This window comes from Mobula birostris, chromosome 1 (assembly GCF_030028105.1).
Source record: "Mobula birostris isolate sMobBir1 chromosome 1, sMobBir1.hap1, whole genome shotgun sequence".
Classification (NCBI taxonomy): domain Eukaryota; kingdom Metazoa; phylum Chordata; class Chondrichthyes; order Myliobatiformes; family Myliobatidae; genus Mobula; species Mobula birostris.
Window position 1 is genome coordinate 111,953,789 of NC_092370.1, and position 13,651 is coordinate 111,967,439.

Consider the following 13,651-nt stretch of genomic DNA (forward strand, 5'->3'; position numbering starts at 1 on the left):
GGAATACTTTAGTAGAGATACTGAGTTCAAAAGGCAGGAGGTTATGTTACAGCTTTGTAAGGCTCTGGTTAGGCCACATTTTTAGTATTTTGTTAAATTCTGGTTATCTCATTATAGGAAGGATGTGGTAGCTTTGGAAAGGCTGGCGCTTGGTTTGGAAGACATGCTGTGAAAACAAGCTCCGGACATTTTCTCCTGAGCAAAGGTTCACAACCTTTTTAATGCTGTGGACCAATACTATGAAGCAAGTGGTCCGTGGGCCCCAGGTTGGGAACTACTCAAGAGCAACTGAGGCTGAGGGAGGAGTTCATAAAATTGTGAGACAAAGATAAACAGCTCAGGATTGAAATGTCTGTTACTGGTGTGGATTAATTTAAAGGTGAGAGGAGAAAAGTACAAGGGAGATGTGCAAAACAAAACAATTTCTATAAACACTGATTGGTGGGGGCCTGGAATGCTCTGCCAGATAGCATAGGAGCATTCAATAGGCATATGAAGGGAGGGATTTGGTCAATGTGCACAAAGGAGGACAATATTAATCAGGAGTAATCGGCACATCATGGGCTGAAGGACTGATCCTGTTCTTAGGACAGTTGACTGCTTTGCAAAACACCTCCACGCATTAAACAGTGAACCCTGATTTCCCAGCTACCTGCTGGATTAATTCGCCATCACATTCTCACTTAGACTTCAATAGCTTTGGCATCTAACACTGTTCCAATGAAACCTTAATGCATGGTCAAGGATTAGTGTATCACTTTCAGAAGTGACTCTGGACAGTCCACAGAACTTAACAATGAATGCAGCAAGTTTCAAGCAATCAGCCCTTCCAGGTTGTATAAGAACTGGCAAGCTCAACAAACATGACAACTTTGTGTCTCTTTCTACAGATGGTGCTTGACGTGCGTGCTGAGTTTTTCCAGCATTTTTTTGTTTTCTGGGGTTTTCCTTACACTTTTCTACCAAGGTTCCAAAGAAAGTGAGCATAAATTGCAGCAACGGTAATCTGAATTTAAGAGTTTTTTTAAAAACAGCTTACACATAAAACTCACATGATCGCAAACCTGATGGGTTGACATAAAATTCAGCTGGCAAAAGAGCAATATCCTGACTAGCCAGGGTTATGCTTTACTCCAGTCCCGCACAATGATGTGATTGATACTTAACTGTCCTCAAATTCATCATTTCTATCCAAGAACACTGGGAAAGGTAATAAGTGTAAACAGAAAATGCTGGAAATACTCAGCAAATCAGGACACATCTATGGAAAGAGAAACCAAGTTAAAATGAGACCCAGAGCAAGCTTAAGGAAAATCACTTGATTCCCTGGTCACTCTCCCCCTCCCCCATCACTCCCCCCTCCTACTCCACCAGTCACTCTACCCCCTTCCAATTCCCCCACTGCACCGGTCACTCTACCTCCCCCTCTAATTCCCCCACTCCACCGGTCACTCTACCTCCTCCAATTCCCCCACTCCACCGGTCACTCTACCTCCTCCAATTCCCCCACTCCACCGGTCACTCTACCTCCTCCAATTCCCCCACTCCACCGGTCACTCTACCTCCTCCAATTCCCCCACTGCACCGGTCACTCTACCTCCCCCTCTAATTCCCCCACTCCACCGGTCACTCTACCTCCTCCAATTCCCCCACTCCACCGGTCACTCTACCTCCTCCAATTCCCCCACTCCACCAGTCACTCTACCTCCCCCTCTAATTCCCCCACTCCACCGGTCACTCTACCTCCTCCAATTCCCCCACTCCACCGGTCACTCTACCTCCTCCAATTCCCCCACTGCACCGGTCACTCTACCTCCCCCTCTAATTCCCCCACTCCACCGGTCACTCTACCTCCTCCAATTCCCCCACTCCACCGGTCACTCTACCTCCTCCAATTCCCCCACTCCACCAGTCACTCTACCTCCCCCTCTAATTCCCCCACTCCACCGGTCACTCTACCTCCTCCAATTCCCCCACTCCACCGGTCACTCTACCTCCTCCAATTCCCCCACTCCACCGGTCACTCTACCTCCTCCAATTCCCCCACTCCACCGGTCACTCTACCTCCTCCAATTCCCCCACTCCACCAGTCACTCTACCTCCCCCTCTAATTCCCCCACTCCACCGGTCACTCTACCTCCTCCAATTCCCCCACTCCACCGGTCACTCTACCTCCTCCAATTCCCCCACTCCACCGGTCACTCTACCTCCTCCAATTCCCCCACTCCACCGGTCACTCTACCTCCTCCAATTCCCCCACTCCACCGGTCACTCTACCTCCTCTAATTCCCCCACTCCACCGGTCACTCTACCCCCTACTCCCCCAGTCACACTCTCCATCCCCATTCCCCGCCCCCCCCCCGGTCACCCGTTCATACTCTCCATCCCCATCCCGTGCACTGCCTCGGTCCTTCCACTCCTCCAGTCACACTCTACCCACCATCATCTGCTCCCCCCCCCCACTTCTCTAGACCATCAAGCGTTCCTCCAGAATTAAGCATTCACAAATTATATTGTGTGGAATTCTTCGAGCCCAGGAATGACGAGGAGGGGGCGAAGCATGGAGCCCCTCGGGCTTCCTTACCTGCAGCTGCCGCTCCCTCAGTGCCCGGAGCCGTTCCCTCCTCTTCAGCGCCTCTTCCTGCAGCCTCCCGGCCTCTTCCGCCATCTTCCCGAAAACTACTGAATACTCCAAATCCCGACAGCCCTCACGGCAGGCATAGCCAAGGGCTCACGGAGCAATCGAGCAGAGCCAAGGCGCATTCTCCGAGCAGATTGATTCATCCAATGACGTCACGGCAGCTGTGAATGGTCGGAACAAGCAGACAAAGAAAATTAAAGCCTTGAAGCAGAAGAGAAAGTAGAGAAGCGAAGTGGGTCATCATTACACATAACGTTATCTAATAATAGCTACTTCAATTGTAAAGTTAACATTTTGTACTCGCATCAAAAGGCAAAAGACTGCAAATGCTCAAAATCTGAAATATAAACATTTGAAACCAGCGGGTAGTAAGTAATGAAGAAAGCATGAGACATGTTAACTTTTATTGCTACAGGTTAGAATGTTAAACTATAAACTTATTGTTACAATTATATATAGGTGAGGCACTCCTACGGTAATGTGTGCAGTTTCAATCTAATTTTTCCAAAGGATGTACTCCGATTAAAGAATGTTCAGAAGAGAATCACACAGTGAATTTATGGGACGATCTGGTTGACGTATCATCTGTGTCAGACCTGCGATTTTTTGAAGTTTAGAAAAATGTGGAGTGATCTTATTGAAATATGTAAGATCCTTAAAAAGGCACAGTTTTCCCTAGTGGAACAGTATCAAAAAAAGAATTCTGTATAAGACCTGAAGATATAGGAGCAGAATTAGGCCATTTGGTCCATCAAGTCTGTTGCGTCATTTCATCACGGCTGATCCAATTTTCCTCTCAGCCCCAATTTCCTGCCTTCTCCCGGTATCCCTCATGCCCTGACTAATCAACAATCTATCATGTTCTGACTTAAACATACATAAGGACTTAGCTTCCACAGCCATTAGTGGCAACAAATTCCACAGATTCACCCCTCTGGCTAAAGAAATTCCTCCTCATCTCCATTCTAAAAGGACTTCTGTGTATTTTGAGGCTGTGTCCTCTGGTATTGGACTCCCCCACCATAGGAAGCATTCTCTCCACATCCACACTATCAAAGCCTTTGAACATACGATAAGTTTCAATGTGGTCACCCCTCATTCTGCTGAATTCTAGTGAGTAGAGGCCCACAGCCATCGAACACTTCTCATATGACAAGCCTTTCAATCCTAGAATAATTTTGGTGGCCCTCCTTTGATCCCTCTCTAATGTCAGCACATTGTTTCTTTGAACAAGGGCCCTCCCAAAACTGCTCACAATACTCCAAGTGGGGCCTCACCTGTGCTTTATAAAGCTCCAACATTATATTCTTGCTTTTATATTCTAGTTCTCTCAAAAATGAATGCTAATATTGCATTTGCCTTCCTCACCACCAACTCAACCTGCAAATTAACCTTTCGGATTCCCTAATTCCTGTATGAAGATTCCCAAGTCACTTTGCGCTTCAGATTTTTAAAAAATTTTCTCTCCATTTAGGAAACAGTCTACACTTACATTTCTTCTACCGAAGTGCATGACCAGACACTTCCCTGCACTTCTGTCACTTCTTTGCCCATTCTTCTACTCTATCTAAGTCCTTTTGTAGCCTCTCTGCTTTCTCAAACGACCTGCCCCTCCACCTATCCTTGTCTTGTCCACAGACTTAACCACAAAGCTGTTAATTCCATTATTAAATTATTGATATATAACATAAAAAGGGGTGGTCCCAATACAGACCCCTGTGGAACACCACTAGTCGCTGACAGCCAACCAGAAAAGGCTCCCTTTATTCCCATTCCTACCAATTAGGCAATGCTCTATCCAAGCTAGTATCTTTCCTGTAATACCATGTGCTCTTAACTTGTTAAGCAGCCTCATGTGTGGCACCTTGTCAAATTCCTTCTGAAAATACAAGTACACAGCATCAATTGATTCTTCTTTGTCTATCCTTCTGGTTAATTCTTCAAAAAAATTCCAACAGGTTTTTCAGGCAAGATTTAACTTTAAGGAAACCATGCTGACTTTGCCTTATTTTATCATGTGCCTCTAAGTACTCCAAAACTACATCCTTCACAATCCACTCCAATATCTTCCCAACCATTGAGCCCAGATTAACTGGTCCATAATTTCCTTTCTTCTGCCTCTGTCCCTTGAACAGTGGAGTGACATTTACAATTTTCCAGTCCACCAGCACTCCAGAAAGATGATTACTCATGCCTTCGCAATCTCTTCAGCCACCTCTTTAAGAACCCTGGGGTGTAGACCATCTGGTCCAAGTGACTTATCTACTTTCAGACCTTTCAGTTTTCCAAGAACCTTTTCCCTGGTAATGGCAACTTCACACACTTCTGCTCCCTGACACTCTTGAATTTCCAGCACACTGCTAGTGTCTTCCACAGTGAAGAATGATGCAAAATACTTATTCAGTTCATCTGCCATTTCCTTGTCCCCCATTACCACCTCCCCAGCATCATTTTCCAGCAGTCCAATATCCACTCTCACCTCTCTTTTACACTTTATATATCTGAAGAAACTTTTGGTATCCCCTTTAATATTATTGGCTAGCTTATCTTCCTATTCCATTTTTTCCTTCTTTACGACTTTTTTAGTTGCCTTCTGTCTGTTTTTAAAAGCTTTTCAATGCTCTAACTTCCCACTAATTTTTGTTCTATTATATGCCCTCACTTTGGCTTTTTTTGTTGGCTTTGACTTCTCTTGTCAGCCACAGTTGTATCATCCTGCCTTTAGAATACTTCTTCTTCTTTGGGATGTATATATCCTGCACCTTCCAAATTGCTCCCAGAAACTCCAGCCATTTCTGCTCTGCCTTCATCCCTGCTAGTGTATCCTTCCAATCAATGTTGGCCAGCTCCTCTCTCATGCCTCCATAATCCTCTTTACTCCACTATAATTCTGATACATCTGACTTTAGTTTAGCCCTTCTCAAATTGCAGGGTGAATTCTACCATATTATGATCACTGACTCCTAAAGGTTCCTTTACCTTAAGCTCTCTAATCAATTCCGTTTCATTGCACAACACTCAATCCAGAATAGTTGAGTTCTTCATGGACTCAACTGCGCTGCTCCAAAAAATCATCTCGTAGGCATTATAGAAATTCCTCTTCTTGGGATCCAGCACCAACCTGATCTTCCCAATCTACCTCCACATTGAAATCGCTTGTGGCTATCATAACTTTGCCTTTTTGACATGCACTTTCTAACTCCCATTGTAATTTCTAGCCCACATCTTGCTACTGTTCAGAGCCCTGCCTACTTTTCATGATTATTTTCTCAGGATGTTGGGAATAATGATCATGAAAAGTAGGCAGGGCTCCGAACAGGATCAAAGATATGGGCTACAAATTACAACAGGAAATGGAAAGTGCAAGTCAGAAAAGCAATGTTACTCCCAACATTTCATTAGGAGTTTGAGGAGAATTGGTCTGTCAGAAAGACATTCACACATTTCTCTAGCTGTACCGTGGAGAGCATTCTAACTGGTTGCATCGCCTTCTGGTATGGAGGGGCCACTGTACAGAATCAGAAAAAGATACGGTAAGTTTTATACTCAGCCAGCTCCATCATGGCCACTGGCCACCGCAGTATTGAGGACACCTTCAAAAGGCTATGCCTCAAAACAGCGGCATCCATCATTAAGGACCCCCATCACCCAGTACACGGCCTGTTTTCATTGCTACCATCAAGGAGGATGCACGTGAGCCTGAAGATACTGACTCAACATTTCAGAAGCAGCTTCTTCCCCTCTGCCATTAGATTTCTGAAAGGATAATGAACCCATGAACATTAATTCAGTACTTTTCCCCCTTTCAGCTCAACTTACCGAATTTGTTTTTATATATACCTATTGTAATTTATAGTTTTCATTTCTATGTATTGCAATGTACTGCTGCCACAAAACAACAAATTTCACGACATATGACAGTGATTTTGATTCTGATTTTGCTTGCATCTGTCTCCAGTAAAATGTTATACAGTTATCTTCTGAATGGCCCAAAAATGCAGATCAATCTAACAAGAAACACCCCAGGCCATGATCCTACTTGTGGAAATATGCAATACTGGGAAGCAACTCAGATTGTAATGGTACATAAACTGTTTCCGATGACATTAGCTGAAGGATGAATGTTGGCCTGGGCAGCACGATGGTGCTGCTGCCTCAGAGTTTCAGCAGTCAAAGATTAAGTGTGATCTCCAGTGTTGCTTGTAACTCATGGGTGCTTCAGTGTCCTCCCACATCAAGAAGTAAATCAGGATGATAAGTTGAGTAGCCACAATAAATTGATCACTAGAATCCAAGGTGTGGAATTAATATGAATATGAGGAGAAAAATGGGTGTGAGTAAGGTCAGTAAAAGGGAGATTGCTGGGCCAAGGGGCTGTTTCCAAGCTGTATCATGCTATGCTGTATGACCAGACAGTCCGAAGAGAATTATTAAGTTCATGCAATATATCAGGACTGATGAAATATCTCAACTCAGAACATTGTGCCCATTTCCTTCCACAGATGCAGCCTGACCCACTGAGTTGCTCCAACATCTGCAATCCCTCGTGTCACAAATCTGATGGCTCTTCACTGCACTCCCTTTTTAGCAGATATGTTCTGTATGTAAGAACAGCACTGCACACAATGCACAGTTCAGTAAAATGCCTCTACTCTTGTACTCAAACCTTCTCGCCCTCCTAGTGACCAACTCCACCTGCAAAATCAACTTTGAGAAAACATCCAGGTAACCTTTGAATATCAATACTCCCAATCTCCACTATTTAAAAGTAAGTCAATAGTTCTGCTTTCTCTGCTAGAGTGGGTAAGCTGTGTATTTCCAAGTTATGCACCATTTGTCCTGTTTCTGCCCATTTATAAGTCTCATAAATGTGGGATTTCATTGATTCTATTGTGTTTCTTTGTATTTACTGTGAATGCCCACGAGAAAATTGATCTCAGTATATATGGTGACATACATATACTCTGAAAATAAATTTACTTTGAATTTTGCCTCTATTTCATTAAAGCCTCTTTGCATCTTTAAGTGACTCATTCCTGCATAGCTTCCCCATGCTCTATCTTTGTTCATCTCCTTCTGTGTAGGTCCTTATCAAAAGACTTCCAAAACTGCTCCCTCCACCTGTGTTTAGGTACCAACATGGAGCACAGCTGACTTCATTTTCCACCCTGTTGTTTCATCGTGACCTGCAATTGTTCAGTGAAATCCGGAACCCTCACGTAAGTCTTCAGTTCCACCCCCACTCCACCTCTCTGTCTCCGTCTCTTTCTCTCTCATCTGTCCATCTCTTCCATTTGTCCCTTTCTTTCTCGTCTGCCTCGCTCACCTGTCTCCCTTTTTCTCCGTCTGTCTCTCTTTCTTTCCCATCAGTCTCTCTCTATCTCTTCTCTGTCTCCCTTTGTCTCTTTTGTCTGTATCTCTTGCTGTTGTTCTCTCTCTCTCTCTCTCTGTCTGTCTCTCAATCTCTGTCATACACGCACACACCTGGCTCCTCCCTTTGTCTTTCAACCTCTGCACACCTAGCTGCGGATCTCATCTCATCTGACGTCCTTGTGTTCAGTTTGCTAAAGCGCGGGCACGTATTGCGAGTAGGGAACGGAAGCGAGCATTTGATTGGTAGGGAGGCGTATTTCCAGCATTTCTTACAATTGTGCAGCCTGCGAGTAGATGCTTTAAACCCCACTCTCGTAATACAGGCGCTGCGACGGGAGGCACGCCTCCGGCAGAGGGCTCGCCTGCAGTACGCGTGCATTGAGTCACAGAGGAGCAAGCACTGAGTTTGCCCCCCAAAATAATCAACTGAAGCCGCAACATCAAAGAAACAGAGCCTGGAACCGAGATGGCGGAAGAGCTCAGTGTGTGAAAGGGACAGAGAGATACTGAAGCCGGAGCAACTTTTAACTTGAAAGGTTTTATTCCACAATACCAAATAAAGAATTCAACTTGCTAGGAAGAAAATAAGTGGAGAAGATCTTCACTGATGCTCAATTTTAAGCAACTTTTTTTTATTGCAACAAGTGAATAATTTCACGTCCCTCTTTGACAACAACGGGGGAGGAGAGGAAAGCAAAGATGAAGAGTGGCAAGGAAAAAGCTGTCTCTGTGAGAGAGGGGAGTTAATAATAGGAAGAACGCACGATTTATTGCCAGTCGAGGAATGGCTTCGAAGGAGAGACTGTACGAGCTGTGGATGTTGTACTTCACCAAGGTGAGCGGAGGCACACCTGTAACACGGCGCCGGGCCTCCCGTCCCGTCACACTCTTACCGCCTGCTCTTCCTACTTTCGCTTGCAAAAAAAAATACAAATATATATCGACAGTCAGTGCGCAATGACAGTGATAGAATTTTGTATGTGGCGTGTACATCTTGCGATGCTGAGTTTGAAATACCATGCTTGATACAAGTTGTATTTTAATGTCGTCCTTTCAAAATTATACATAACGATTATCTTTTGGTGATATTGATGGTGCAGGTTGACACCTCGCTTTTCACTGACTTAGGACATGTTTCTTGGCCCCTTGTTTATTTTGTTTGATGGTAAGAAAGTTATAGATACTGCTTAATTTTCCCTCGACAATTTATGATATACAATTTCTAAATTACAATTCAATTCTACTTGACTAAAGCGATCTATTTCGGGCAGATTGCGTTGTGTTTTGTGTTTGGCCAGTTTAATGTTTAATAAAGATTTTTAAATAAATCGGAGAGCTCTTCAAATGAGAAGTGGGAGAACGTGTTACCGACAGATACGCTGTCTAAATACAGTGATAAACTTGTTCTTTCTTCACTCTGCCAAGGTGCGTTTACTGATAGAATGTAAATGACTTGGTACTTGTGTCAGGGCGAGAGTCGACGTAACCGAAATGGCACCAACTTGTCTAATTCATTGACGATCTAAATTGGTTTGTGATATGTGATCTCTAAATCAGGCTGCTCAAAGTTTTAAGTTGTATCTCTTAACTATTTTGTATTCGTGTGATTTTTCTGTTGTAGTGGAATATTTTTAGCGATAGGTTTGATGTAGTTCGGGTGAGATGTTACATGTGCATTGTGCCAGAAACAGTAAGGTATGCAAGAAGATTCAATTGGCCTGGTTTCTGTGTCAGGGGTTTGTTGTGTTAAATGTATTGTTTCACTCCTGGACAATCAGCTTCTGGTCGTGTAAACTTGGGTGGGGTTCAACGCCCCAAACCTACTCATTCATGAGCATCACATCGGTACTTTGTAATGTAAAATTCGGGACATCAGACTGGCTTTGCTTTCCGCTGTTTCATTTCTTACCCTGCACCCACCGTCAGCCTGTACAGTTAGCTGAGCTTCTGATATAACGCAGGTGCAGGCCTCAACTCTTTCTTCCTGTCTGAGACTTCCTGCTTCATTCAGGCACTGGTATACTGGCTGGTTTTCAAATATCTCAACCAGGGAAGTGTTCTACCACTATGAACAAAAGATGGATTGATTATTGGTGGTTACTTGGCTTTGTGAGGCATCTAAACCACCCAACATGGCCTTACACAGTCACCAAGAGGTTGAGAGCCAGACAGACATTTTCGTTTAATAAGCTTTGAGGCATTGACAATAAATTTTATCTTGCTCCATGATTTGTCAATCATGAGTGGGAAAACAATGAATTTTACTTAAAGGATTAATCCTACACACACGATTAAACAACAAACAAAATCCAGGAGGTACTTAGCCGATCAGTCGACACCTATGTCGGGGGTTCCCAATATTTTTATGCCTTGGACCCCAACCATTAAACAAGGGGCCCACGGACCCTGGGTTGGGAACCTTTGATCAATGGAGAGAAATAAACTGTTGACATTTTGTGCCGAGACCCTCTTGGCATTTTGATTTTGTTGCTCTGAATTTCCAGCATCTGCAAAATCTCCTGTGTTTATGCTACCTGATTAATCAGTTTTCTTGTGTTGAGGACTGACTGTATAATAACTGTGCTTTCAGGTTTAAGCATTTTTTAAAGAGTTTACATGATGTATTAACATATTGAAGTTTATATTTTTATCCCTAGGGTCTTTGCAGGCCCTAGAGATTAAATCTGTTTTCTTGCTGGTTTTAAGGATTCAACATAAAGTGAGTTTTGGGACAAGTAAATTGTGTGACATTGAGGGGGTGGGGGACTATTGGCCAAATGCAAGACATGGGTGCAGAGCACAAGTTCATTCTTATTGTTCTGTGGACAGTGTTCTCTAAAGAGCAAGTGTTGGTGAAAGGGTTAATTTCAGAATCTCCAGACTTGGCATTTGGCTGCTGTTAGAGCTGAGTAAATGGTCGACAATGAGTGGATGAGAGCAGTTCTGTGGAGAGGCCAAGTAGAGCATGTGCATACATGCTTTGTACTCTGTAAACTCATGTGACAACGAGCAAATGGAATCTCGCATAGCTTGTGTAGAAAGTGTTAGTGCATTGCAAGAACAACAGCTTATATTTAACTGGTGCTTTTCACAATTTCAAGATGCCTCAAAGCACACTACAACCAATGAAATAGTGTTTAAATTGCAGTAGTATTGTAATGTAGAAAATATTGCCTCATTTACACTTGTCAATGTTTATGTACTTATGACACTGAAGGTGGCAATTCAGCCTATTACATGTGTGCCTTATTTACCTTTAACCCTACAGTTTATGCTCTTTCCTACATATCCATAAAGTATCCTCTGATTTTGTTCGTGCCACCTCCCTACCTAAAGGGTAAATTACAGCAGCCTATTAACACATCTTTGGGATGTGTGAGCAAACCAGAAAGTCTAATATAAAGCCATACAGTACCCCATTTAGTTAGAAAATAATGACCAGATTCAATAAAATTGTTTCTTCTCAAAATGTGAAAATCAGTTAATAGAATCAGCACTGTCCACCAGAGAAGGCAGGATCTCCCAGTGGCCACACATTTTAATTCCACGTCCCATTCCCATTCTGACATGTCTTTCCACAGCCTCCTCTACTGTAAAGATGAAGCCACACTCAGGTTGGAGGAACAACACCTTATATTCCATCTGGGTAGCCTCCAACCTGATGGCATGAACATTGACTTCTCAAACTTCAGCTAATGCCCCACCTCCTCCTCGTACCCCATCCGTTATTTATTTATATACACACATTCTTTCTCTCTCTCTCTCTTTCTCTGTCTGTCCCTCTCACTATACCCTTTGCCCATCCTCTGGGTTTTTTCGCCCCTCCCTCTTTTCTTTCTCCCTAGGCCTCCTGTTCCATGATCCTCTCATATCCCTTTTACCAATCACCTGTCCAGCTGTTGGCTCCATCCCTCCTCCTCCTGTCTTCTCCTATCATTTTGGATCTCCCCCTCCCCCTCCCACTTTCAAATCTCTTACTATCTCTTCTTTCAGTTAGTCCTGACGAAGGGTCTCGGCCCGAAACGTCGACTGTACTTCTTCCTGGAGATGTTGCCTGGCCTGCTGCGTTCACCAGTGACTTTGATGTGTGTTAATAGAATCAGACAATCAGAAATCTCAATGGTCTGAGTGCAGAATATTTTTTGTTTATAGTCCATTTTGGATATATCCACTTTTTTTTTCTTAAAGTGACTCCCTGACTAAGAAATTGGTCATATAGTCAACGTTTTTCTGTATCGACTCAGTCCTTTTTGCCTCCGGTGAAGTCTTTTTTTAATTAGATCAAATGTGCTCTATAAACCAAGTTGGCTAGTGAAGTAGGTCAGTGATTTTGTGGTTTCTAGGTTTATGTTCAAGTCACTATGGTGTTTTGCTTTCAAGTAAGAGGGAAGAAAAAAGGATGTATGCATGGACATGAGCTGTGATGGATAATGCCTTTTGAGATCACCTTTTTAAGTGCATGCCACTGTGTAAATGTCTAAACTGTTTTCCTCAGAAGAGCAGCACTTCCTTTGGATGTCTATCTAAAGATACAAGCCAAACATTCAACCAAACCATCCTTGCACCATTTAAGCCCTTGCATTATAGCTTAGATTAATTTGTTCCCTGTATTGAGTTTAATTGACTGAACAATTGGCTTACATTCTATTAAGGAAACATAATTGTTTTTTGGACTTAACATTGGAAAGGAAAGCTCACATTTCTAGTCCCACAAACAATTCATTGACCTTCTCACCTTCTTGCTGAAAACATTATTTCTTGCCAGAATACAGTTAATGGTTTCAACTACCCTCTACACGTGCTTTTTGGAAACTAAGCATCATCAATTTCTCCAAATGAGGAAGAGATCACAGTTTCATACATGTCCATGAGAACAGCATCAGAATTGTCTTTTATTATCCCAAGGAGACTTGAGGCCAATTTTAGCACCACAGTTGCATCCCTATGTTGTTCTAATTAAGTAGAGATACGGAGGTAGAGGGTACTGTCAAAATAAGACATCCTGCTAAGTATGAACAGGCATCTCATTAGGCAACACTTCCCATAAATAAAACATACTAAAATCAAATTTTAACAGATACCTCAGCTGCAGTTTAAAAATAGTGGTATTTTAGGTACAGCATTTTCAGCCACACAGTATCTAAAATATTTATGCAGGATAGTTTAAAAACTTGATTGTCCTAATTTATTTAATTAAAATCCAAGCGCCTACAAAAATTGTGCAGAATGCCAAGGGAAAACTGAGTTGAATAGCACTAAATTGGATGGTCTGGTCTGTATAGTGAGTAGTTAGGAACACTAACAATGTTGACATTCATTGCTGGAGGAATTGAATTCAAGAGTAAAATAGTCAGGCTTCATTTATATAAAAGGATATATAAATGATGAAACCACATCTGGATTGCTATATACTGTACTAGTCTCTTAGGGAAGGATGTTATTGCATTCAAAACAGATCAGAGAGGTTTACTAGTCTCATACCTGGATGGGTGGGTTGCCTTGTGAGGAGTAGATTGGACAGACTAAGATTCTGTCACTGGAGTTCATAAGTGTAGAAGTGACTTGATTAAATCACAATAAGTCCCCGAGGAACTTGACAGAGGAAATGTGGAGAGGACGCTTCTTAAAGGGAGAATC

The 13,651-nt window shown here is 42.9% G+C and overlaps 2 protein-coding genes across 4 annotated transcripts in view; one reads left to right on the plus strand and one right to left on the minus strand.

The window, feature by feature from the left end:
* ccdc12 (coiled-coil domain containing 12) overlaps positions 1–2,737 on the minus strand; it is a 95,332-nt gene extending 92,595 nt beyond the window's left edge. The window contains exon 1 of one of the 2 annotated variants that reach the window (XM_072260311.1): positions 2,585–2,719. In XM_072260311.1, coding sequence (XP_072116412.1) covers positions 2,585–2,668 — 84 coding nt within the window. In that variant the 5' untranslated portion in view covers positions 2,669–2,719. Of the gene's footprint in view, positions 1–2,584 lie in introns of both variants that reach the window. The other variant, XM_072260320.1, reaches the window with a different exon arrangement.
* Positions 2,738–8,291: 5,554 nt separating this feature from the next.
* Positions 8,292–13,651, plus strand: part of nbeal2 (neurobeachin-like 2) — a 226,019-nt gene continuing 220,659 nt past the window's right edge. For both annotated transcript variants that reach the window (XM_072260272.1, XM_072260291.1), the window contains exon 1: positions 8,292–8,849. In XM_072260272.1, coding sequence (XP_072116373.1) covers positions 8,799–8,849 — 51 coding nt within the window. In that variant the 5' untranslated portion in view covers positions 8,292–8,798. The remainder of the gene's footprint in view (positions 8,850–13,651) is intronic.